This window comes from Falco rusticolus, chromosome 4 (genome assembly GCF_015220075.1).
Source record: "Falco rusticolus isolate bFalRus1 chromosome 4, bFalRus1.pri, whole genome shotgun sequence".
In the NCBI taxonomy this organism is placed as follows: domain Eukaryota; kingdom Metazoa; phylum Chordata; class Aves; order Falconiformes; family Falconidae; genus Falco; species Falco rusticolus.
The window spans coordinates 13,403,705-13,429,162 of record NC_051190.1 but is presented as its reverse complement, the minus strand read 5'-3'; the positions used below and the strand labels follow the sequence as shown (position 1 = coordinate 13,429,162).

Genomic DNA, 25,458 nt, shown 5'->3' with positions numbered 1-25,458 from the left:
TACAAAAGACCTGTGTACACTGTCTCTCTCATGTTCTAGGTATGGCGAGGCATATGGCAGCAACATATATCTGTGCCACATGCTACAGAAACCAGCAGTACTCTTATTTCTGTACACCTTGGCAATCTGCATGGCAAACTTAATAGAAATCTTCATGCAGCTTCTCTGAGTTGTCATTCATTTCTATATGAAAGGAAATACACGTCATTTTTTTAAAAAAGAAAATACATTTAAGGGCAACAACTAGCAATCAAGGAGAAGTTTGGGTTTGGATCATCCACAACAGTTTTGTTGGGTTTTGTTTTTGTTTTTTTTTCCTCCTCTCCATTTCCTGGTGCACAAGGGAGAAAGAAGTCCTTTCTTGCAGACAGACTTCAAGCACAGCAGTCTCACATCCAATCCTATCACCAAGCCTGACATCAGCAGGCAGGCAGCAATATTCAGCTCATCTTTAAGAGTGCAGCAAGTGACCCAGCAGTGGTTGCTAGGCACAGGGACCAATATAGCCAGCGAGACAGGCTTGAGTGGTCTGCATCTCAGTCGTACATTGCAGGCTCAGGTTAACAGCTCTGCCTAGCACTGAGGATATCTTACAGTGGTGCTCTGAAACACCAGGACTAGAAAATACTCTTAGGAATTAGGGGTTTACATAACACAGAGCAAGATATGTATCTTGCACCAAGTAGTAGTTTGGAGTTGTGGGGGTGTCAAAGGCCATCTTGACCCCAGCTCCACCTCTGGGGCTTTTTCTCCATGCTTGAACTAATTAGAACTGCTGAGAAATGATTTTGCTAGTTCAAAGAGTGCCTAATGCTGACTCACATTACCAGAGCATCCAGATTTGTTGCACTGTTCTCTGATTAAAAGAGCTTCTCTCCAGAGGGAGCACAGGAAATATTCAGCAAGCCACAGTCATTTCACTACACACACACACACACAGGTAGCTCCCAGTCCCCAGAAACGGATTGTCACCTGTCCCTTGGGAGTCCCTCTGGACATCAGTCCTGTACCTGGATATGGGATGGAGAGAAGCGTGAAATCAGCGTAACGTTGAGCTTTGTCCACCTTCTCAGAAGACGTCACACTGCACAGGACAAGAGGAAAACATCAGACATTTGTAGAGTATTATTCATGGAGATACTAGCAACCCAAAAGCTACCTCTCACATCTCCCTGCGCCGTGACTTGACGCAGTAGTGAGTGGGGCAGAACTTACTCAACACATCCCAATAAACTGGGTACAGCCCAAAACCACTAAAGCTTTTCCCTGAGAGAAATACCAGGAGAAACACCTCCCTTTGTTCCTATACCCAAGCAGAGAGGTCCTTTATTTTCCCCTTTCTGAAGGGGTGAGTGTCGCAGCACCACAAGCTTTATGGAGAAAACCTACTCAGACTGCAGAAGACAGATGAAAGCAGCTATCTTGCCCGTTGATGCAGCTTTCTCTGGCCTAAAACCTTGTGGTTCTTTTTACAGCACTAGCTAACTGATCTCCTTCAGGGACTGCTCCCAGAATGCTGAGTGCATACTCAATAGCAATTCACATGTAAGGGCTACACTAGCTGCGATCCAAAGCCTGCAGAAAAACAAATGAACCTAGACTCACTTCAAGCCAAACTTCACCTTCTTGTTTTCCACCATCAGGTCACAGATATATCGGACTGACAAGTATCGAAGCAGCTTGATGTCATGCCCTCTGACCTTGTCAAACAGCTGGGAGTCTGCATTTCTGCAAGACAGAACAAGGCAACGCAAGATGAGCATGGAAGACTCACCACGCTGAGTCTGATTCTTTGCACCATACTGCCACAGCTCTTCCCCAAACCGCTTCTAGCTGCACAGCACAAGCCTTGTCTCCACAGATCAGTCAGACTCTGCAACAAACTGATACTGCAGACTTGGTGCTTAGGGTCCCTCCCCATATCTCATTGTTCTGCAACAAGCACATAATATACAGAACAATTTCTTCAGCCTGCAGAAGTACTTTTTGATGAAGTAAACGCATCTGTGTAATTCAAATACCTTTTTAAATGGCAATATATTATTTTTGTCTCCAGCCCTTCCCTCTGGCAAGAGATTAGCAGGCTTCAGTTACACTGGGTTCAGCCAGCTATTAGCATTCCAGACTCTTTCAAAAGCAAGGAAAGCAAGACTCCAAGCTTGGTGACGGTCTCAAGCCTGTACCCAAAGCCCAGCCTAGGAAAGAGCAGAACTGATTGGCTGAGCCAGACAGCTTTGGTACAAACTCCCTTCTCCCCATCCCAGTGATGCATACAAACCTAAGTGCAGAATCTTCCTCTGAAATGTCTTCTGCATCTGCCCAAGCATCATCAGAACCTCCTGCAAGAAAGGCATTAAGAGCCGAAGCTTGTGTAAACCAACTCAACCCCCAAACTGACAAGACATGCACGTGCCTAGAAAGGTCATGGTTTGGTACCCTCTCTCCACATGTGAGTGCTCTCAGTAGTTCCCCACATTTCCTCTTCCTAAAAAGCCTGTTTTCTAATGTAGCCTGCTCTTTCCTTGTCATTGCAAAGGACCTAGGCAGGTCAAACCCATTGCTGACAGCCAGAAGGACACCCCAACATTGCTACACAGTGCTTACTTAAGCCAGGCTTCAGATCCCACGCTACAGACACTCAACACCCCCCTGAAGAGCTTTCCCTAGAGTCCAGTATATCTCACCATTAGCAGGATTTAATTCCCAAGGATTAGTCAAACAACAGCAAGTTCTCGCCCTCTTTCTTCCATTATTCCCACCCCTGATGTCTGGGAATCAGTCCCCGAAATCCTCTGGGCTGCTTTACTTGCCTACATGCTTCCCATAACTCCCTGTTCAGCCTCAAGTTCTTTTGTCACTGCTTCTTATGAGCACTCCGTCCTGTACTATGGTGCTTGGAAACAGACATGAGATTTCAGTCTTTGCTCTATTACGGGGGGCCTGACACAAGCAGGTCCACGCCAGAGCTTTGCATTGGCTCTCAGGAGAGGCTTGCTCTCACGTGCAGGTCACTGTCCCAGCACCGACAGGCCTTACCAGGCAGAAACAAACGGCTCCTCACTCACCTGAGAAGATATAGTTGTAGCCGGTGCGCCCATAGAGCTCTCCCCAGCCGGCCAGTGTTGCTGATCTGCAAATATGCTGGAGGAAGATTTTATTATTAACCACACATGCTCCAGGTCTTTCCCTTACCAGGTCTCATGCCTATTTTCCCTCATGTTACCTAGAAATGGTTGGTACCTACAGCTACCGCCCCTCAGCATCCTCCCCTGCAACCCTGGTCCAGATCAAGTTCTCCAAAAACATCAAACTCCCAATTACCTTTATCTGTAGCTAGTTTTTAAATCACATTTTCATTTCCAGTTCTCCAATTCACTAACACAGTCAATTCCTGCCAAGTTAGCAGCTTCCATGCTCTGTTAATACCCTACTTGAGCCTTGTTTCCACATTCCTGTGGATAAGATTATGAATGGTCCCAGTATAACTCTGGGCAGTTCACTCCTGCAGAAAAAGGTCAGCAGGTTCATCCCACGATGGCTTCAGTCAAGCTAGATTAAAATTGTCACAGGTATGGTTTTGCTATTCATACAGTGCTTCTAAATTGAACTAAGAAAACCAAATTAAGCTACTTAAATGCCAAGTGAGACTATTCCTATGGGACTTCAATATGGTTTAAATAATCCACATAAAAATGAAACTAATTTTACTTTCTTACAGATCCCCTTGCAGACAAGTCCACACATTCCTAAGACCATTTATGCAATCTTGCATCCCCAGGGAACAGACAAGGGAAACTATCTTTAAGGAGAAAAGTTACTCAAAAGGAGCTCACCGCTGGGAAAAGTAAGGGGCAGGAAGTGACAACTGTTGTCTCTCCCCTCTCAAAGACCAAATATCTTTGGTCCTTCAGAAGGGACATACATACACAGAAAATGTTAGCTCTTTGCTGCAATGCTCACGACATGGTGGTTAAAATAACCTGAAGTCTCCACAAATGATTTATGCAGCCTAGATAGCAAATGCTACCTCCTACTACAGGCTGCCTGCTCGTACCTAAGAACAGATTTTTACAGCATTCAGAAAGGTGACAACTGACTGAAGACATGGCTGCACAGTTCGAATGGCAGGGAGAAAGGTTATTTTCTAAGTTAAGACAGGTAACCCATGAAGCTTTACCTTTCCCTTGTACAGAATGACTGGGCAAACAAATCGTCCTCTACACCTCGCCATCTTACTTCGGTTGATAAGGTCCTGCAGTTTGCCAACCTGCACAGTGCTCTCAAACCTAGTGGACAGAGATTTGGTTCAGTACACACAGCATCCTCTCACATGTCTTTCAGCAAAGCTGCTACAGATACCCTGGGCCATAATCCCCATCCCTTTTGCCTAGAAGCCAGCTCTGAAGTTAGCAAGCAAGAGAATACTTCTTTTAGAATTGCTTCCACAGCTGTACAATATGTATGGATGCTTTTCTGTCTCTTTTTCTTTATTTTGAAAGGCCAGCTGCACAGTACATGACAGCAAGTATCTTCAGGAGCAGTACCATCAGAATGGTTTCCTACAGACTAAGGTGGATTACTAATGAAGGACTACCAGAGCAAGCCAGTGTCTACAAAAATACATGTTCTACTTTCCTCCCCACCACCTTTCCATCAAAAAGAAGCTCAGCACTACCATCAGAGTGAATTCACTATCAGAGCGGTAATTTTACAAGGAAAAATAAATAAAATAGATAATCAAAGCTTGAACACTCAATGAACTTTACTTCTGGTCACTTGAGCATTTGTGTTGCTGGGTAATTAGATAACTGTAAATCAGCTAGTGGGTTAAGCAGGGTAGTTAATGTCAGCTGCATCTGCATAACTAAATTATATTTGGTTTTTTTTAAAAATAGAAGTGTGTTCCAAGTTGGAGACATTGTGGAAACAAGTTAAAATTGCTGTCCAAGTACCAGTCTACATTTGATAGGAATCCAAATGGACTTCTGAATTACAGACCTTCAGGAGGAACAGTCAGTGCAGGGTGGACTAGCTTCCACAAGGAATCGAAGAAGCATCCAGACTGACATAATAGAAACCAGATGAAGACTGGACATACAAAACTGCACGGCCATGCACTTAGAGATGATTAACAAGAATTTCCAGTCAGCCCTTTCCAGTAGAGCTCAATAGAAAAGCCTAAATGAACTGGTTGATCTCTGGATACTTGCCCATTATCAACATGGGAAGTTTGAAAAAAGGGACAAATACAATCATGGAAAACTCTCCAGTGGGATGGAGAACTACCAGCATTACTGTGCAGAACCCAGGATCCCAGCTGAGATAAGGCATTTGATTCTAGTGACCCACCCATGCCTGAAAAGGCACAGAAAGATGATTAGGATGGCCAGGGGACAGTCTATGCTGCGAAAGAAACCACCATGGATTGACTGGCAGAGCAGATAAAGTGAGGACAGAATATACACATGACGGCAAATGAGAGAACTTACAATGCAGAGGGAGAAGAACTCAAAAGCACAATGCTGGACTAAGAACAAATTAATACTGTTATGCTGGAAGTCAAAAGAAAGTTGCTGAGCTTCAGAATCAGTGACAGTGTGGAGCAATCTACCCACAGATGCCATTCTGGGAAGGATTAAAAAAAATATTCTATTATTAACATGGAAATTGATCTGTTTGTGGAAAAGATTATACAAGGCAGTGCCAGTGGAAGCAGGGAAACAGCAAAAAAGACCTTCAAATCCTACTTTTTCTTTTTTAAAAAAGGATTTAATTCTCAGAATTCATAGCGGAGGCTCAAGATATTTTATGTTTCCCTATATACACAACTGTTATGGCTGTCCAGCTCCAAAGAGCTTTGACATATATCAGAACTTAAAGAACAAGAACCAAGAACCCCGGCTGATCTTTAAACGTTGTGGACATGAAGGTGCTAAGTGAAAAGACAGGAAAATGCTAATGCAACATACTCTGTACAGGAGTATGTAAGACTGTGTGCAGGCAAGAAAAGCATGTGCCTGATCTCGCTGTCACTGCAAACAGCCAAGAGCTCTGCTCCACAATCTGTTTCCCTCCTCGCAGAGCATGTGAATAACACATGCTGCAGGAACGGCCTGTGAGCATTTTGAGAAGAGATGCCTTGGTGTATAATTTCCCATACCAAACTGTTTTAAAACTATGAGAGATTCTGATATATAGATTTGCTTGTGGGGATGTTTTTAAATGAACACGCGTAATTAAAGAGATACATCTTGCACTCTGCTCCAGCTGTCCTTATGTTTCCTTTGCAAAAGCAAATACAGAGGGAAACAAGAATTTTCATAGGGTGCTATCAGAAGAGCTCCATGGCAGTGCTTCGAAGTCCAGAAGATGGGATTCAGTAAAAATCAAATGCCTGGAAGATCAGAAATTATAAGAGAAGCATGTCCTCAGGAGCTGAGACAACAGGTTTCACCTCTCAGCACACTAATCGCCCTTCTCTGGAGAGGCACCACAGCCCTGGGGAATGAGTCTGAGCAGCTTGGCAGGGATCTGGGACACAGGGTGAGTAGGAAGCCCAGTGCCCCACTGGGGACACGGTAGGATGAACCCTTCTCCCACGCTCCCACACCTGCTCCTTGGAAAGCCTGCACGTGCACTGGGGAGACCTGCTCCGCTATCCATCGTAGCTGTGCTACAAACAGGGCTCTTGGATCTTCTCATTTTGAGAATCATTGTCAGTAAAGCTAAACCTGAGCAAGAGACAAACATGATAAGTAAACATAGCGGTGCTGAGTCTAGTAAGGGGAAAGGCTGCTCTGAGGAACTGGTGCAATGCTCTTACAGGGGCAAGTGATTAAATGCAGCATAGGTAGGAGTAAAATCTACTGAAAACAGTTCAGAGAACAGAGCACTCTTCAACAGAAGTGTGAAAGAACATCAGAACATCATTAAGGCTGCTTGGCACAAGGTAGGGGATGAAGTAGAAGGAATTATGTGTATCTTAATTCTTTTTATTTTGGACTTGTGTGTGTGCACGCGTGTGTGTAGTTCTTCAGAAGTTTGTTTTCCAGAAGATACTGCTATGCAACCTTACCTTGGCATTAGTTTCATGCCCACCCTCCCCTCCAAAATCAGACACCAAACCTGAATCAATCTTTTTTAATTCAAGGGAAACATTTCCTATAAGAACAAGCAACTGTTTTGGCAACTGTATATTTTAGACAGGCCTGAAGCAGAGATCTTTCTCTTTCAGTAGCCATACAGCACTGGAACGAAGTCTCACATTGTTAGATTACATGCGGCTGTGATCCTGTGATCATAATTTTTTGGAGTGCATGCACACAACAGGATCATCAGGTGAAACCAAAGACATGGCCCATGTCTGAGATCTGGACATTTCAATTAAGCACAGTCACAGTAGCTCTAAGACAGCGAGTAAAGAACTGCGCACATCCCTCGATTTCCTTTGCCTACATCACCTGCCTGCTCCTTCCGGAGGGACACCAGAGATTTGCAAGCACAGGGAAGGCATCCCTGGCTGTCAGACACACTCTGCTACTTTCTGCGGCTCCTTGTGAGCAGCACTTGACCAAGGGGCATACAGGCTGAAAACACACACCAAATTCCTCCTGTACCCTTCCTGCACCTGCCTGGATTTCAGAGTACTGTTAATAAACTTTGATGAAGCAACATCCTTTCTCTTGCCAGCTGCCCGGCTACAGAATGAACAGGATCAGGAAACCAATCTGGGTTAAAAATACCCATTTTTTGTTTGGGTTTTGAAGCCCCACACGGCTTCAGAAGCAGCTCTACCAGCAGAACCAATAGGGCAGTGCAGATTTTTCGTAAGTGAGAAATGCTTCCAAAACCCCTTGGTATTCTCAGAGGTGTGAAACATCCTGCATGCTTCAACAAGATCTTATCAGCTGATTAAGAACATTACAAAGATGAAAGGCAGCCAAAGACCCACAGTCCTAGAGGGAGCATTCCATTTACTGGAAGAAGTTATCGTGTTCTATAACACAAGAAGTGCAACAGTCTCTATTTTGTAATTAGTTCCCAGAGTGCAACACTAAAACTAAAAATTGACTTTGTCTAAAAATTACTTAGTGGCTTTTACAGAGATTATCACCCAGGAAGCAGGAGGCAAGGAATGATGAACGGTAGCCTGTTTCCATGACTCTCTAGGACAGCAAATCAAGACTGTGAAAGAATCAATGTTTAAAATGTTAATTGTCACTGCTGACTTGCAAAAGCCTCAGAAGAAAAGAGGGCACTAAGTGTAACTATACTTGTTTTGAATACTTGTCAGAAAAATTAAGCATCTTTTCCTCTTGCAAGAACAGGAAAAGCAGAAGTGTTTGGTTTCTCTTCCCCAAAGACACTCCTAGTCATATTTACAACTTCAGACTTGTTTCCCTTTTTTTCAGCAAGAGGTTTCTTCTTTTCTAATCTGATCTAACTGTCAAGCAGAAATTCTCCCACCTGACAATCTGTTGTGGCTGTTTTCCAGAGATCCCCTCCTACAGCACCTGGTCCACGTGCCAGCATGGCAGCCGACAGTCTGCCTTCCTCGGGCAGCAGCTGGACATGCGAGGGGAACTTGGTGACCGCCATCCCGTTGAATGTGTTACTCTTGTCACAGACACAATTAAGACTTCAAAATTACATTAGGTTTTGTTGGAATAGAAAATAAAAAATAAGAGGCTGTCATTAGAGCTGCAGGGAGCAGGTAATGCTCAGCCAGAAGTGACACCAATGCGATTCTCAGCTTGCGGGTCAAAGTCCAGAAACATGTTAGCTTAGACTTGCACTAAACAGCAAGCAAGCATTTTCCGTTAGTTCACTAAACCTCAACACTCACTAACGCATGTACCACGGTGGGAGCAGGCTACTTCTCCAGACTAAGATTTCTCTAATCAGAGGCCTTCCAAGCAAGACCACAGGCACTTCATGAAGACAAGGAGAGCATCACACAGTCCTGCTTCTGGCCACGAGCTCTTTGCGTCTCCGGGCGAGCTGTAGCACAGTAATCATTAGGATCCAGTGCTGTGCTCAGGTTTACCCGAGGACAGCATGCAGCGGAGCTGGCGCTGCCCTGAAACACCCCGTTTCCTTCGCACCCCGCAGCTGCAGGCTCAGCTTAGCAGCTTTCCCCAGGGAAGCCCAAGAGCCTGGGGGAGCTCGGCAGGGAAGCGCAGCCCTGGCAGGCAGCGAGGGGTGCCCCGGGAGCGGCGCACCCAGCGGCTGACACCGCCGGCTATAATTAGCCGCAGCGCAGCCTGGCGGGGCTTCCCCCGGCCGGCGGGAGCCTGGAGCGGCAGCGGCCGCTGGCAGGTGCGGAAGCTCCCTGGGACAAAACGCGAAGGCGCCTCCGCCGGCCATCAGCCGTGCGGGACCGGGGCACCGGGGGCCTTACGGGTCGCGGCCGGCGCCGGCGTCGCGCTCCAGGAGGACGATGTGCCGCGGGTAGTGGGCGCAGACCTCGCCGTGCACGTTGGGGATCACGCTGTAGCGGTAGTCGCGACCGAAGAGCTCGAGGCACCGTCGCTCGATCCGCTCCACCTGCGCACAGCCACCGGTCAGGGCCCGCCCCACCGCCGCCGCTCCCCGGCGCCCCCCGCGCCCGGGCCCCTCACCTTAGCGGCGGCGCCGCCGCCGTCCTTGGCGCGGTACTGTGTCCGGGAGAACTCCAGCAGCAGCTCGGCCAGGGCGCGGTCCCCGGAGCCCGCCGGGGGGCAGCCGCGGGCCGCCGCCATCCCCGCGCCGCTCACCGCCGCCGGCCCATGGCCCCGCCCCACCCCTCGCTTCCGCCCTCCGTCGCTTCCGCCCGGCTGGCCAATCACCGCCGCCCACGTGCCACGCCCCTTCCGCTCGCCCGCCGGCGTCATCGGGACGCGACAGGCTTCGCTCGGTGCGGTTGGGTTTGCTCTAGGCCTCCCGCGGGGCAGTAGCCGCCTGGCTGTCGGTGCGAGCCCGAAGCGGGGCCTGGCGCGGTCAGGGGCGCGGTGGGAGGAGTGAGGCCCAGCGCAAGGGCTGGGCACGGCCGGGGCCCCGCAGGCGTGGGGTGGCCTGCGCGGTGCTCCCCAGCACCGGCGCTGCTGCGAGCCGTGGGGCGCCGAGGCTTTGCACGAAGCTCGCTTAGGCCCGCAGAGAGACGGGGCAAACGCTGGCGGGCACCGCTGAGCGGGTCTGACCGTAGCGCTGTTCTTAACGAATCCCGAAACGGGTGTTCATTAAAGAAGCCCCTCTCGGGGGGTGCGCGCCCACACAAATCCAGGCGCAGTGGCAGCCGCGAGGTGAACGGTAGCACGGGCTCGGCGGTGCGGCCGTGCGTGCTTGGGAGCGGTAGGGGCTCGTGTGCCCGGGATGGGAACGGGGATGGTGCCAGCGCCGTCGCGCACTGAGCCTGCATGTGCTGTTCGTGCCGGCGTTAACAGACAGCCCGTTACATCGCCAGAGGCACACGGCAGGCAGCTCCTTTGCTCTTGCGGGAGAATACAAAGTTGTTTCCATCAGCGTGTGTCTGATGTGCAAATGAGCTGCGAACCTTGACGAGACTTGGAAGAGAAAGAGGCCTCGGGAGCATTTTGTGTAAGCTGAGCTCAGCAACAGCTACAGCTAACGCGGAGCATCTGAACCGTCTGGAGAAGAAAACCGAAAACCGGCTCGAGACGCTCTGGTTTCCGCCGGCGTTCTGGGGCCAGCGTGAGGCTGCCGGGGCCGGGGGGCCGGGATTTTGCGGGGCACTGCCCCCGTACGCGTGCCTCAGGCTGACCGCCCGCGACACCCGACCCGGCACAGCCGCGTACCCCGGCTCTGCACCGCCGGGACGGGCGAGCGTTGCTGGCCCATGCCCCGCCGCTCTCCGTACCCGTGCAGCCCCGCCGGCGGCAGCCTGCTTGCTCCGGCTCCACTGAGTCGGGAAGGCCGGCTGCCCGACCGGGGAGGCCCTCCGGTAGCCGGGGTCGAGGAGGGGCCGGGGGGGATGAACGCCTTCCCTGTGGGCCGGCTCCGGCCGAGCACGCCCACTGTACCTGCCGGCATTCACCGGGGCCCTGCGCGGCGCGGCGGCTCCGGGCGGGGGCGGGCCGGGGAGCGGCCCCAGTGGGCCGGGGTACCGGAGCGGGCCCGCCACCGCCTCAGCCCCACCTGAGCGACCCACCGCGAAACCTGCCGAGTCGGCCCGACCCCAGCCGAAAGCTACCGAGCGCGGTCCGAACCGAGCCGAGCCGCCGGGGAGCGGCCGAATCCCGCCGAGCCTCGATCCGAACCCGGCCGAGCCTTCGGCGGGCGGAGCCGAAGGCGGCCGAAGCGGCCCGATCCCCTCGGGGCGGGCTCGGCTGGGCTCGGCTCTGCTCCGCAGTGGCGGGGGGCGCGCGCCCGCGCGCGCGGCGGGGGCGCGCGCGGGGCGCAGAGGCGGCAGCCAAGATGGCGGCGCGGGTGGCGCAGGGGCCGGCAGCCCGCGGGCGCGCCTAGGCCGCGGCCCCCCCCACCCCGGGCGGGCTCCCCGCCGTCGCGGCCCCCCCGCCCCCCGGCAGCGCGGCGGCCGGCAGGATGCTGCCCTCGCAGGAAGCCTCCAAGCTCTACCATGACAACTACGTGCGGAACTCGCGCGCCATCGGCGTGCTCTGGGCCATCTTCACCATCTGCTTCGCCATCATCAACGTGGTGGTCTTCATCCAGCCCTACTGGGTGGGCGACAGCGTCAACACGCCCAAGCCCGGTTACTTCGGGCTGTTCCACTACTGCGTGGGCAGCGGGCTGGCGGGCCGGGAGCTGTCGTGCCGCGGCTCCTTCACCGACTTCAGCACCATCCCCTCGGGCGCCTTCCAGGCGGCGGCCTTCTTCGTGCTGCTGTCCATGGTGCTGACGCTGGGCTGCATCACCTGCTTCGCCCTGTTCTTCTTCTGCAACACCGCCACCGTCTACAAGATCTGCGCCTGGATGCAGCTGCTGGCAGGTACCCGCCGCCACCGGCCTCCGACGGGCCCCGGCCCCCGACGGCACTTCGCCGGGCACGCAGGGCGGGTGACGGGCGGGGGGGATGCGGGCTTCGCTGGGATGGCGGCGCCAAGCGCGGGCGGTGGGTGTTGGTGCCCGGCGAGCTCCAGGCACTGGTAGTGGGGGCCCTGGCCACAGGGAATGTCAAGGTTGCTCAAGGAAGCTGGGCTGGGTCCAGGCACTGCAGGGCTGTGGTTCTAGGATCCAGCCCCAGGGCTTCCTGACACACCCTGGCCAGGCACTACCACTGACAAAGTACCGGGAATGGGCACCAGCTTGGGGCACTGGCGTCCAGCGCTCTGCAGGCACTGCTGTCAGGGCCTCCAGCCACAAGGAGTACCAGGGCTGCCCAAGAACTCTGGGCTGGGTACAAGTACTGTGGATCCATAGGATGTCCCAGACAGGAATTGAAGCCGGGACACCCCAGGGCTTCCTGGCACACCCAGGCCAGGCACTTGCACTGACAGAGCACCAGGAACAGGTGCTGGCTGTAGGCACCAGCACCCGGGGTTCCCCAGACAGAGACTGGCTGCAGGGAACACCAGGGTTACTCAAGGAAACTGGGCAGCATCCAAGCACTGCAGGGCCATGGGATGTCCCAGCCAGAAACCGTCCCCTGAGTGCTACAGGGCTTCCTGGGACACCCAGGCCAGGCACAGCCACTGGCAGAGTACCAGGAATGGACATCTGTTCTGGGCACTGGCAGCCAGGGCTCCCCAGGCAAGATCTGACCCCAGGGTACCACGGGGATCCCTGGGACACAGCAGGAAAGCTGGATCAGGGACCCTCCTCAGAGGACCCAAGAACAGGCACCAGCCAGCCCTGGAGCGCTGTCTTTGGAACACCCTGGGCCAGGGATTAGCCTTGGAGGACCCTAGTACACCCCAGTCAGGGACCAGCTTTCAGACATCCTACAACAAGGACTGTCCCACAGAGTCAAGGACCAGCCACAAGGATGCCCTAGGACACCCTGGGGCTGGGGCCAGTCCCCTGGGGATCTAGGCCCCCTGGGGCACCCCACATCAGGGGCTAGTCTCCCTGTCTACCTAGCCCTGAGGGCATTCCTGAGCAAGTCTGCCCCCAGCAGGTACCCACTTCAGGGGAACCCCCAGGCCCTGAAGGGACCCCATTACTGGCAGGAGCCCATGCATGGACCTCCCAGCCCTTTAAAAATGCCTCTGCACAGACAGACCCTTCAGCTCCCCCTAAAAGAGATGTGCCCAGGCCGCCTCTGCCCTCCTTCCCTCCCTCCCTCATCATGAAAGGACTCTGAGGACAGACCATCCTCAGCTCTCTGCATAAAGAGACCTCAAGTACAGTGCTTCCCACAGAAGCACCATACATTTACCTTGATGGCTCCTCAGAAGTGACCACAGGCTCAAGCCCAGTCATGCCTGCCAAAAGTGCCCCTGGCTATAGATGCTTCTTAGCTCCCTCCACAAAAGAAACCCCACCACAGATGTAGCCCAATGCCCTCATAGACTCACTCCTCAAAGTGACACCCAAACTTTTCCCCAGAAGGGGACCTGATGCATATATTGATAAGGATCCCAAGCATCCTCTTGTACATGGACTTCCAAGCTGTCCTCACAGAGGGTCTGTCCTTTTGGGAGAAAGACCCTGAAAAGAGATGCTGAGCTTCCCCTAGTAGTGGGACCCTTCACTTCCTTATCTCTCCAGTTTTACCACATGTGGCAAGACATTACCTTACTCCCCACTGCATACAAGGTGTGAATAGACCCAGAGCTTCCACCAGAAAGACCCAGAACCCCCCATATTCCTAATTAAAGGACCCCAGTCCACACCCCTGGGAGAAAGGCCCCAGTCATTGATGTGGCGGGATACAGCCCCCTCATGCTGGGGGGTTGCAGCTAGCCCAGCAGCTAGCCTGACCTCTTCTCACCCAAATCAGGACCACAGCCAGACCTGGAGCTGCCTTGGCTTATTGGGAAATTCGTTCATTTTTAATTTTCCCTGTCCTGAAGATTTACCAGTTTAAGGCAAGCTCAGAGCCCAAATCCTACTGATTGTCAGCAGCTTAATCAAGTGGCTTGGAGCGCCCGGCTGGTGCTGCTACTGCACAGGGAACTGCGTGGTGGAGGGCACTGCACTTGAAGGCAGCTCCAGGCTTCCTCCCCGGTTCCTCCTGTGGTGCCCTGGCTCAGGCTTGGGTGGCCATGGCAGCACCCTACTGCTGTCACCTCTAGGTACCCCTTGCTCTTCCCTGGGGCTTATGCCTGCTCACACTTTGCACCTTGCAGTTCACTGCAGTTGTGAGGATCCCAAGTGCATGGTTGCTGGGGCCATGGGCTGGCTCTTCTGGCCCTGGCTGGCCCAGTCTTGTCTCAGAGCTCTCCCAAAGCAGCATGGCTACACAGCCTCTCTGTGTCGGGGAAAATCCAATGCAGCATTAACAGAGACTGGCCATCCACGCTGCCCTGAGATGGGGAGAACCAGACAGCTTCTGTCCTGCAGGAGAGGCTGGTGTCACCATCAGGGAGGGCCAGGACACAGAGTGGTGGGGTGGGGTGTCCTGACAAGAGTGAACCTCATCTGAGGGGCTGGGCAGGGCTGAACTTCTTTGGGCAAGTCAGAGGCAGATGCAGGTGGATGTGGTACCTTGTGCATGGAGAGGGAGCTGCCATGACCCATGGAGAGGACACCGTGGGCCAAATCCCATGGGTAGGGCAGGATGTGGCCTGATGCAGGCTCCAGCACAGCATGATGGCAAGCTTCGGAGATTCACCCACCTGGGAGGTCAGAGGGTTGTGCCAGAGCAGGCGGCCTGAAGGGGCAGGGAAGGGAAAGACATTCCCCCTGCCTCAGCAAGGTTTTAGCTTGAGGCCTTGCACCACTATGGCAGAAGCAACAGCGAGGCCCAAAGTTTCATGATCTTACTGGTGAAAACCAGGTAAACAAGGTGAAAAGTAGAGAGATAGGGCAGAGGTGGGTCCACCTTGTCCCTATGGGACAGCCAGTGCAGAATACAGGGCAGCTGAGTAAGGGCATGAATGGGCTCTTCAGAGGAGAAAAATCAGGAGCAGGAAGGTGAGGGAGGAGGAGGGGAGAAAGATCAGGAATTCAGTTTAAATCGTCAATCTCTAATTAGTGGACAATCAAGGAAGGGTTTAATTAGAGCTTCACAGAAAGCTGCAGCTCAAAAGCCACTGCCCCCCTAGGAGGAAACTGGATCTAATTAAGAGGAAAGGCTCTGCTTTATCGCAAATAGAAATGTAGCCATCTGCCCTGTTCAAAATCCCAGTACGCGAAACTGGAGATTTTGCTAAATCCTTCTGTTACAAAACCAGAAATGGCTTTTAACACGAGCACGTCAACAACTGTATGACTGACAGCACCCTGATGCCACCCCAGTCCTCAAAATTAACAGAGGAGCTCCTTCAGAAAGTCCCACAGGATGATGCTTACTTGAAGAGAAAGGGGCTGTGTGTGGGATCCCTCTCATCCACCCGCCATGGGGGGCCGGTACAGGAGTGAGATGAAGGCAACTGGGCTGATTTTGTAGATGCCTTCATTCCAGCAACCACGGAGCAGTCATCTGCTGGAGACCGGAGCGCAGGAATACACCACCACGTGCTGAGGAGGCTGCCCAGGAGCCTCAGCATTTCCTCCGATTCCCTAATTCTCTGCTGTAATATAAGACACGATCACCCTGTGAGTTAACTTTGAGCTTGGAGCAAAGTTGTTCTGGTGTCCAGCACTAATGCTGGAGCGAGAGAGCCCAGCCCCCTCTGCATGGCACTTGCACCCGCATGCCTCCCATGAGGATGGTCACTCCCAGTGGGTCTGGGGCTCTTTTCAGGGGGGCTTCAGTTTTGTACTCACAGTCCACTGAGGGTCAAAAGAGGCAGCCAGCTGAGCACGCAGTGCCTCTTGCATGGAGGAAGTGACTGGCCACCTTTGAAGGTGTTTCTTCATGCTTCAGTGTGGTGAGACCTTCCAGCTCCCTTGGCTAGGCACAAGCATGACACATGAGGTGCCTTTCCATCCAGGGCTTTGTCACTGGCCGTGGGGCTGGGGTTTGTCTTTATCGGTGGCACTTTGCAGTTAACTGCACAGTGTCCAAGTGCCTTGCCGGATGGTGAACAATAATACATATCATCTCAGGCTTTTTCTGCTTTTGGAGTCCCCCTTTGGAGCTACACTCACCTCTCAGATGGGCCCTTCCCACCCACCAGTGTGTGAACTGGGAGCAGAGGCAGAGCCTTGATCAGCAGCTTCATCCTCTGCACCTGAGCTGCGTTTGCCACCACCTGAGTGGGGACCCCTCCCGCAGCACAGCTGGTGGCATCATTTCAGCACGTCCATGAAGAGGAGTGGTTATAGGAAGCCTGTTGCTGACTGCTGGGCTGAGCTGTGGGTGGCGGTGGTGTGGCTGCAGCCTTCATGGAGAGCAGCGTCTGGCCCGAGCAAACACCATAGCCCTGGAACACTCCCTGGTACTGGTGCTGATGTGGTGGCTCTGCTGAGCCATGTCAGCATGAGCTCATCTTCCCGACTGGAACTTGCTGGAGAAGCAGCTTCTGTCAGAGAGAGTTTGAGACTTCAAAAAAATATGTTTTCATGGATGTAAAAGTTATTTGTTGAAGTTCTTAATGAAAAAATGAGAGAGTGACACCACTGCTCTAAACCAGCTAGGAGTGTAACTGGGACAGCTGCTGGGAACGAGGATGAAGCAGTCTTGAGCTGTTTCTCTGCCCAAGGGAGAAATATTGCCCATATCTGATCTTCCAGGTCTTTCTGCTTTCACCTGCCAACCTTGCAGCAAAAAGAAGACATCACTGCAAAACTAGCTTCTGGCACCAAAAAAAGCTTTCCTCAAGATTTCCCCTCTCCTCTGCGGGCCACTCCTGTCATACAGTGGGGACAGGAGCAGCGACACAGCGCAGACTTTGCATCCATCCAGTGCCTCGTGCTCCACAGCAGCCAGCCTTGGGCTTTGGAAGGCAGCATAACCCTCCTGTAGTAGCTGTTAACGTGCCTGTGGACCTGCAGGGAGGGGCTGAGCTGGGTGTTTCGGAGCCACTCGTGTCCTGGAGCTTACATCCCTTAACTGTTGTTCCAGATAAAGTAACTGTCAGTTCTGATTCATACCAACTCATAACTCTATTCTGAATCCTGCTGATTTTTTGGCTCGGAAACAGCCTGTGGAGCAAAATGCCGTAAGGGAGCTCCTGTCTGTGTAAATGGCCAGTGCTAGCCATCCCGAGCAAGCTGCCTTTAACTTTCATTTATTTTTGAGGGTTTTCTGTTTTTAGGAGGGGACAGGAGGCTGTGTTTGTCTCCTTTCCTTTGGCTGCTCAGCTCTCAGGAGGTTTCCTAGTGAGAAATGGCCACTCCAGATCCCAAAGTCACGGCACAGCCCCTGTTCCCCTGGGGGTTTGGGGCTGGTGCGTGGTGCCCAGGGGCACCGTGTTGGGGATCTCCGGCGGGAACCTCTGATGTACTGATGACACAGCGTCGCGGCAAGTGGCCATGAGCACAGTGGAGGATATGGCACCCGGAGCTTCTTCCCCTTCAGCACAAGGTAGACGTGAGGGGCTGGGGGAGGTCACCAAAATGCTGCCAGCAGAGAGGCATCCCTGTGGTGAAGGTGGGAGTGATGTGCATGAGAGCAAGGGACAGCCAGCTTGCTGACCCACTGCCCATGGGGCCAAACACCCCGCTGTCCCCAAGCCAGCTTTAACAAGCCCTTTGGGACCCAGAAGTTCTCCCCCAGTTACACCCACATTTTCCAATTTTCAATCCCTCTTGTGTCCTGGGGCAGCGTGACGCTCTGCATGCTCGTGTTGGGGGGGCGGCCGTGTCTCTCAGCTGCAGGGCACGTCCCTACTAGCCCCTTCCACCCGTGGCACATGAGAGCAGTAAAAGCCAGTCTTCACCCACGCCTGCAGACTAAACTAGACATTAAAAGTGATTAAAAAAAATTAGATTTGAATCCTGCAGGCACAACTACACGGGACTGGGGCAGCACTGGGATAACTGTGGTACTCTGCAAACATGCAGGTTACTCAGACGGTCCAAATTAGCTAAATGCACTTTCTACCAGGGGACGTTATGCTGCCGGGAGGAGCCTCCTCATCTCTCTCTGCTAAAATCTCACTCCAGTGTTGCAGCCTGAGTCATAACATTGAACTCCCTTCAATTAATTTCTTTTGCGTGGATACCAAAAACCCTTGAGATGCCCGTTTCATTTCTAGGGAACCCTGACAAGGGAGCACCGAGTGGGAAGCCATGAACCAGCTGCAAACACAAGCTGAGAAATGGTGGTTTCCCCAGGGCCAGAGCCCCAGCCCCAGCAGATCCCACAAGCAGCCCTGCTAACCACAGCTGCTTTGTCTTCCCTCTGCATGCATCCTGCCCTGGTGGTCACTGAAATGCCCAGTGTCAGATCTGTCTTTCCAACTGGGAAAACTTTGGAAGAGGGAGTGGGAGCCCAGGACCTGGGGGTGCGATGGTAGCTGGGGTGTGTGACGAAGTGGCTGGCTGTCCATGGTGCCACTGGCAGTCCCACCTCAGGAGAATGGGAATTAAAAGCAAAATGGATGGGAGTTGGGTTATTTTTTTCCTCGTAAATAGTGGTTCTTGTAGGAGTCATCCCTTGGTGTTTTTCATGTGCTTGCAAGGCGTAGAAACAGGGTGTTTTAAACAAAACCCAAGGTTTTTCTACAGGTCTGCAAGGGACTTTGGAGCTTTTGGAGGCAGGTGCTGGCAGAACGGTGCTGTGGGCAGAGGGACTGGCAGGCAGAGCCCCGTCCTTGCACCCCTCAGACTTGCTACGAGGGGTTTGTTGGGAAGGGCAGCGCTGAGGCTGACCATGTGGGGATCCCCTCCTTGATCTTGCTCTGCTTCAACGTTACTCCTTGCTGCAGGCACCGGAAGGTGTTTCCAGGACATTGGGTGGCCTGGGGACATGCGGAAAAGGGAATTGCTTGTGACAGAGCAGAGGACGAAGCTTGCTGCTGGGAACACGTAGGACAGATGGGAAGAGGGGAGCACTCCACAACTCTTTGCTGGGAGAGGACCTGCCTTCGGTGGCGCAGCCCTGCCCCAGCCACTTCCCAGGGAGCTGCAGAACAGTCGGGGTCTTGTGGGAAGAGGCTGGTCACCTTTGGGCAGTGGCATTCGGGTACCTGCAGTGACTCGGGCATGCTCCTTTGCCCTGGTAGTAAATTTGTAGTTTAATTCTGTCTGGCAAATAGGGGCTGTGAGGTCTCGGGCAGAGCTCCTGGACCTACTCCACAGGCCAGGGCACAGGCTCCCGTTGCTCTTGTGCCAGTGCAGAGCAGGCACACAGGGACAGCAGGGACCAGGGCAGGCAGACACACACTAGAGCCAGCCCCAGGCGTCCTGGCAGTGACCATTGCTGCCTGTCCTCCATGGCTGTGTTGTGACAACCTGCTGCACAGGTGGCTCATGTGCTGTGTGTTTTTCCCACAACTCTTTTGAGCAGCTTTCTGCTTTCACCTTAAACCCTGTCTCTTGTATCCTCCATGAGTGCCGTAGCCCTCCAGCATGTTAATCCACAGCCTGCAGCATCACTGTCCTGTCCTGCCATGTTTGGGACCTGCTGACGTGCTGGGAGATCCTCACACACACACCTGTGGTGTTTGCAGAGTGGTGAGCTCTCGGTGAGCTCCGGCTCTACCTGGGCAGCTGGATCCAGAGCCCAAATAAATGCTCAGAAATGCAGAGGACATACCAATGCTTGCAGAGTCCAAGGGAAGGCCTAGGGGCTGCCGTTCTGCTCCTGTGAAGGACTGACTGAGGGCTGTGCGCAAAAGCTGGGAGCCTGCCCAAGCCCTTGCTGGTGCAGGTACAATTAGCACCTTATTAATTTTTTTTTCTGCTTATGTTTGCCTTCTTCTGCCACCCTGGAGCACTGCCCTGTTGTTCTCTTCTGGGCTGAGAGGGGCTGTCACTGAGGGCTGCTGCCCACCCAGGCAGCTGGAGCGCTTGCCTTGCTGCTTTCTGAGCTTTCCTCTGGCCTCAACCACATGCTCACGGCTATTTTCTTGTCCTCACCAATTTTGGCAGAGCTGTTAGAGCCATGCCCATTTCCAGGCTGGGTTGTGCCAGCCTGACCAGCCCTGTGGGGGCAAACCCACCCCATCGCCAGGGATGGCCACAGAACACCTTAGCTTTTTTCACAGTTGCACTGCCCTGGGAGCTCAGTGGATTCTAAAATCCTCTTGGCATCTCTGCTTTCCTGGGAAGAGTCCCCGGCACAAGTCTGCTGCTCCTCCTTACCTTTAATTCAGGTCTGTGCTTGAGGGTGCTCAGGTTAGCAGCAGGCCAGGTGGCTCCTCACCGTGCCCCGTGCAGCGCACAGCGTCGATGCCAATTGCACAATTTCTTCCAGAGGGGATGGTTTTGGGTTAGTCCAGTCTCAGCAGGCAGGGAGTTCCCCAGACATGGCTGTGCTTGGCTGGGAGTCCCCAGTGACGACGTGCCAGAGATGCTGGTTTGTCAGCTCCTCATGTGTGCGCCACGCTGTGCAGTCATGTGGTGCTGGCGTGGCACCAGGGCAGCACCAGGGCTGTGTATGATGCTAAATCTGCTTGCAGAGCTCGCCTCTGTCTGCAAAGATGCTTTTACCAAGCAGGTTTGTGACATGGATGGAGGAGACAGAGAGCAGGCAGCAGCTGGCGGGTGGTGGTATGTACTGGTGTGTGGGCTGCTGGGGGCAGCTCACCTCGGGTCTGTGGCCTTTCCTGGGGAGCACAGTTGGCACAGCACATCAAGATGTGAGGGCAGTGCCGAGTCCCGGTACGATGCCCTATGCCAGCCCTGCGCTCGCTTTCCCCCTCTCCTGGGATTTCCCTTCCCTACCAAGAGCGGTTAGAAGTGCACATCAGCACCCCAAAAGCTCGCCAGCCAGACCAGCTGCTGGTCCCCCAGGGCTGCTGCCGCAGCAGCACTTGTGCCGGACAGGGTGTTTGCTGTGCTCCAGCAGTACGGGACAGGGAGGTACCTTGTTGCTTGTGCAGGCTCAAGCCCCTCAGTCTTCCCTAACCCAGCACAAAAATATTCACAGGGCATCCCAACCCATCTCCATCATCTTTAACATTTGTAGCTTTCCCAGCTGATACGGGGTGAGGAGCTTCTGTACTTGCTGTAGTTAGAAAAAATGTTGCCTCCTTACCTTGACCTTCGCGGGCTTTGTCTCAGCATTTCCCTTCCCCATCATCCTGGGGCTCCCTGACATCTCCCTGCTCGGCATGGGGTGTGCAGGACAGAGGTGTGCTGAGCAAGCAGCCCCGCTGGGAGCGGTGCCTGCAGGCTGTGAGGCCTTTGGGTGTGGGGGCTCCTGGGGACGACGACCCTCTTGGCGCAGGCAGCAGCCAGTAGCTTCTGCCCACATGCGGGAACCCGTGGTGATGAGGAAAGGCCATGAGGAACCACTGATCCTGTGGTTAGTGCTTGAAGAAACCAAGACCCTGAAGTCCCCATTTGTGTGTGGGGCACGTTTGGGGCAGCCACGCAGTCCCCTGGGGCTGTCGGGGCAGCAGTGGCTGTCACCCACAGAGCTGCCTGGCTGTCGTGGGGCCAAGGCAGGCTCCCTGCCAGGCACGGGATGCACTCACGCACTGACTGGGGGGCTCAGCACCCAGCACTGCCACCCGTGTGCGCTCTGATGCTTCCCGCTCCTCTCCCCCTTGCAGCGCTCTGCCTGGTGCTGGGCTGCATGATCTTTCCCGACGGCTGGGATGCAGAGACCATAAGGGACATGTGCGGGGAGAAGACAGGGAAGTACTCCCTGGGCGACTGCTCCGTGCGCTGGGCTTACATCCTGGCCATCATCGGCATCCTCAATGCCCTCATCCTCTCCTTCCTGGCCTTTGTCCTTGGCAACCGGCAGAACGACCTGCTGCACGAGGAGCTCAAGACAGAGAGCAAAGGTGAGCGCTGCGCTGCCGGGGGTCCTGGGGCCCTGCACCGTGGCCATGGGCGGCGGGATCCTTAGGGGGAATAGCCTGGGGGGCTCGGCCCCTCCAGCAGTCTGCAGTGAGGGTCCTGCAGGCTCAAGTGCCACCTGCAAAGCGAGGCAGGCTGGGCAGGGTGGGAGTGGGCTGCCGACCCCCTACCCTGCCTGATGCCCTCTCTTCTGTTTCCACAGATTTTGTCGGCACTGCGGTAAGTCCTGAGTGTCACTGTCCCATCCCCTAGCCCTGACCGTGCGGCGTGTCTGGGTGTGACTGTGCTGGGTGGCTCCCTGTGGGGTGGCATGGGGGGACCCTGGCTATGCGGGGCAATGGGGCTGGGGTCAGTGGGGACAGGGGGGCAATGGGGAAAGGGGGCAGCAGGGATGGGGACAGGCATGTGTGTGGCACATGCTGGTGGCACGGCGGTGCAGTGAGTCCTGCCCAGCACCAACCCTGACCTGCTGTGCTCTCCCCACAGAGGATATAAAGCCAAGTGCCCGCAGCAGGACCCTCTTCCCGCGGCCGGCAGCCTGGGCACTCCCTCCCCATCCTGCCCTTCGTCTGCTGCCAGCAGCCACGCAGCGTCCCGTGCCGCTCCCCGGGCCCCACTGCCTGCACCGGGGACGTGCCGGCCATCCGCCGCATCCATGGCCACCTCCATGTCCATGCTGGCACCGCCATCCCACGCACCCCGCCAGCTCCGCACCCCCTGTCGCCCGTGGGTCACCACCGGGGGAGGATGCCCCAAACCCGCTTCGTTCGAGAACAGCATCCAACTGCGGTTTTGTTTCAAGGAAAAAACAGTCTCAGAGTTTTTAACAGATTTCTACATCCCCAGGACTCCTGACCTGCTGCATCCCACCCGAACACGCGCTCAGTGATGCCCCGCGCCGGCTGCTCCAGGCCCTGGCCCCCTCCCTGCTCCCATTTTGTACAGCTCCGTGACCCTGCCTCCATGGCTGGGGGACCCGGTGGCGGGGCCGGGGCCCAACCCCTACTTTTACGTGTAAATTCATATTCTCTAAACAGGGTAAAGTGACTCAAGCCCCCTCGCCCCCCACCCCAGGAGCGCAGCCCCAGGGCGTGGTGTTTCCTGGTGCGTGGCTGGGGCTGTGGGCTGCCGCTCGCTCCCCCCCAGCACAGGGACCACAGGGGCCTCGCTGCTGCTGGCCGCTGGGACACCCGACTCGAGCCGCTGCTGAATGTAAGCCCTGGTAAGTGGGAGCAGCTGGACATACAACCCCCCCCTCGGGTGGGTGCAGGACCCCCCCCCCCAGCCCCCTCCCTGAGCTGACCGCAGGCTGTTGCCAAACGCCTTCCCTCCCCATCCCCATACGGTGCTTCATCTCCACTGGCGACGGCAAGGCTCTCCCTGCCACACGGTGTGGCTGGGGGAGACCTGGGCGCTCCTGTTCCCACCCTGGCACCCTGGTCGCGTCCCCTGGCTGCACCTCGCTGGCCCGCGGTGATGGCCCGCAGGGAGCTGGCAGCAGCTGCCCGGGGCAGCACTGAGGCCAGAGCCTCCGGGCACGAGGCAGCCTGCATCGCACACGTGCAGCACCCGGGAGCCGGCACCGACACCCCCGGCACTCACCCTGGCACAGGCAGCCACAGCCCGGCCGCAGCTCTGCTGGCCAGACCGGCATGTGTGGGCTTCCCCAGGTCCCGGCTGCGGGGGGCTGGGGCCACCACAGCCCTTGCAATGCAATAAAGTCCTCAGCACTGGCCGCGTCTCAGTGCGAGTAGCCGGGGGCTGTTTGCAGGGCCCTGGCGAGGCCGGGCCGGGCGCCGGGCAAAGCCTGGGAGCGGGCTGGAGCTGGGCGCAGGGAGCGGAGCAGGACCACGGCCCTGGGATGGGCAGCCCCGGGCAGGGGAGCTGCTTGCTGCCAGCGGGGCTCGGCCACGGCCATGGCCACAGCGCATGGAGGCTGCTGGGCGATGGCAATGACGGGCTCCGCAGGAACCATCGTGGTGCCCGGGGCTGGCGGGAGCAGGTAAGTCGTGCCCTGAGGCCCTGTATGGCGGTGGTGAGGGATGGAGCTGTGGAGCCAAAGTCACCCGGGATGGCGCAGGTGCTGGCGCTCCTGCCCACGGCCTCTGCCAGCCTCGGCCTCCCTCCGGCAGCTGCCCCTTGGCCCCGGCAGCGCCCGGGTCTTGCCAGCTTGGGAGCGCTGCTGCCGGCTGAATTGAAAAACAAGCGAAGAAAATCAGTGGAGAAAGGAATACAGTAGCTGTAATATATCTGTATTTTAGTACAAAGTTTGATACAGTGTTTCACAAAACCTTATTGAAAAATATAATTCAAACCAGACGAGCTTGGCGCCCTGTGGTGTGGGGAGGGTTGGGATGCCCCCCCCCCGCCCCGGCGCTGCTGGAAAAGCCGGGAAGGTTTGCAGGGGGTCCGAGGACCCCGCAGGGGCACTGGCCATGGCGCAGCCACAGGGGGTGGGGGGTGGCAGGGTGGGCAGCGGGGGTAGGGAGCCCACCCTGTGCCCGGTGGGGCTGAGCCTCCGTCTGCACAGGCGGGTGCGCAAGGGGGGCTCCGGCCGGAGGCAGGGCAGGGAAAGGGCCTGTCCCCCCCCCCGGCAAGGCAGGAGGTGGGGGCTGGGTCCTGTCTATCCCCAGGAGCGTTTCAAGCCCCCCCACTCCTGCCCGTCCTCGGGTCCCCATGGAGCTGTGGAGCACCGCGGGCGGGCTGTCGGCTCACGGGCTGGCAGGAGCCGCCTGAAATTCAGCAGATCCTGCGCCTTGATGGAAAAACAACTCGCGTGGCCCGTAGTGCAGTGGTGTGCTCCAGCAGGGGAGTGGGGACAGCTTTCTGGGCTGTGCGAGCGCGAGGGCAGCCTGGGGACCTCCTGGACATCTGGAGAGCTTCGGCCAGCTCTGGCACCCCCACTACGGGATGCAATCGCAGCCTGGGTGAGCCCCATGCAGGCACACGGTGTGGAGGAAGGCCAAGGGATGGGCTTGGTCGGCCTCTGGGGAGAAGGGAGAGCGTGTTGCTGCCTGCAGCTTTCGGGGAAGGAGGCGGCTGAGCCAGACTCTTCTGGGGGACGTGCCACAACAGACACTGTCCCACAAGGTGTCGAGGGAACATTTTCATGGTGAGGGCAGTCCAACCTCGGAGGCGATGGACACCTCAGGTGTGCCAGCTGTGAGGATGGCACTTGCAGGCACACCAGGCAGGTCCCACTCCTGGCTCAGCCCATCTCGGCCTTCCTAAGGAAAAGGCAAGCAGTATGAAAATGCAAAGGCCCGGGCACCAGCACACCAGAAACCAGGTTTTGAAGCGGGTGCGGTAGCACAGGGGACACCCCCCACCCCACCTCCTCCCCAAATGAACCTGAGTGAGAAGAGCAGCAGCACAGCCACCGTCTCAATGCTCCAGCCAGGAAGCTTGGGGAATTTCCCTGTCCTCGGGAATGGTGGCCCCCAGAGCAGCCCCCGGTTTCACCCGAAACGCTGGCAGAAGGGAGCTCTGCAGGGCTGCTCCCGAGAGGTTTCGTGTACCCTGCAGGGACAGCAAGGA

At 55.3% G+C, this 25,458-nt stretch overlaps 2 protein-coding genes across 3 annotated transcripts in view; one reads left to right on the top strand and one right to left on the bottom strand.

Annotated features, from left to right (window-relative positions):
- The window catches only part of MTMR14 (myotubularin related protein 14), a 34,339-nt gene extending 24,567 nt beyond the window's left edge, over positions 1 to 9,772 (bottom strand). The window contains 7 exon segments of the mRNA XM_037385287.1: positions 1,011 to 1,084; positions 1,606 to 1,728; positions 2,279 to 2,339; positions 3,066 to 3,141; positions 4,178 to 4,286; positions 9,401 to 9,546; positions 9,621 to 9,772. Of these exon segments, the coding sequence (XP_037241184.1) occupies positions 1,011 to 1,084; positions 1,606 to 1,728; positions 2,279 to 2,339; positions 3,066 to 3,141; positions 4,178 to 4,286; positions 9,401 to 9,546; positions 9,621 to 9,740 (709 nt within the window). The 5' untranslated portion in view covers positions 9,741 to 9,772.
- Positions 9,773 to 11,382: 1,610 nt separating this feature from the next.
- Positions 11,383 to 24,240, top strand: LHFPL4 (LHFPL tetraspan subfamily member 4). Of its 2 annotated transcripts, XR_005103885.1 has the most exons (5): positions 11,383 to 11,944; positions 21,669 to 21,905; positions 22,124 to 22,140; positions 22,408 to 22,647; positions 22,768 to 24,240. XR_005103885.1 is itself a non-coding variant. In XM_037385288.1 (4 exons), exons 1-4 carry the CDS (start codon positions 11,539 to 11,541, stop codon positions 22,414 to 22,416), a joined length of 669 nt encoding a protein of 222 aa, XP_037241185.1. In that variant the 5' UTR covers positions 11,383 to 11,538; the 3' UTR covers positions 22,417 to 24,240. The 2 variants fall into 2 exon arrangements, 1 of the variants encoding a protein (XP_037241185.1); XM_037385288.1 differs by having other exon boundaries at positions 22,408 to 24,240.
- Positions 24,241 to 25,458: the final 1,218 nt, after the last annotated feature.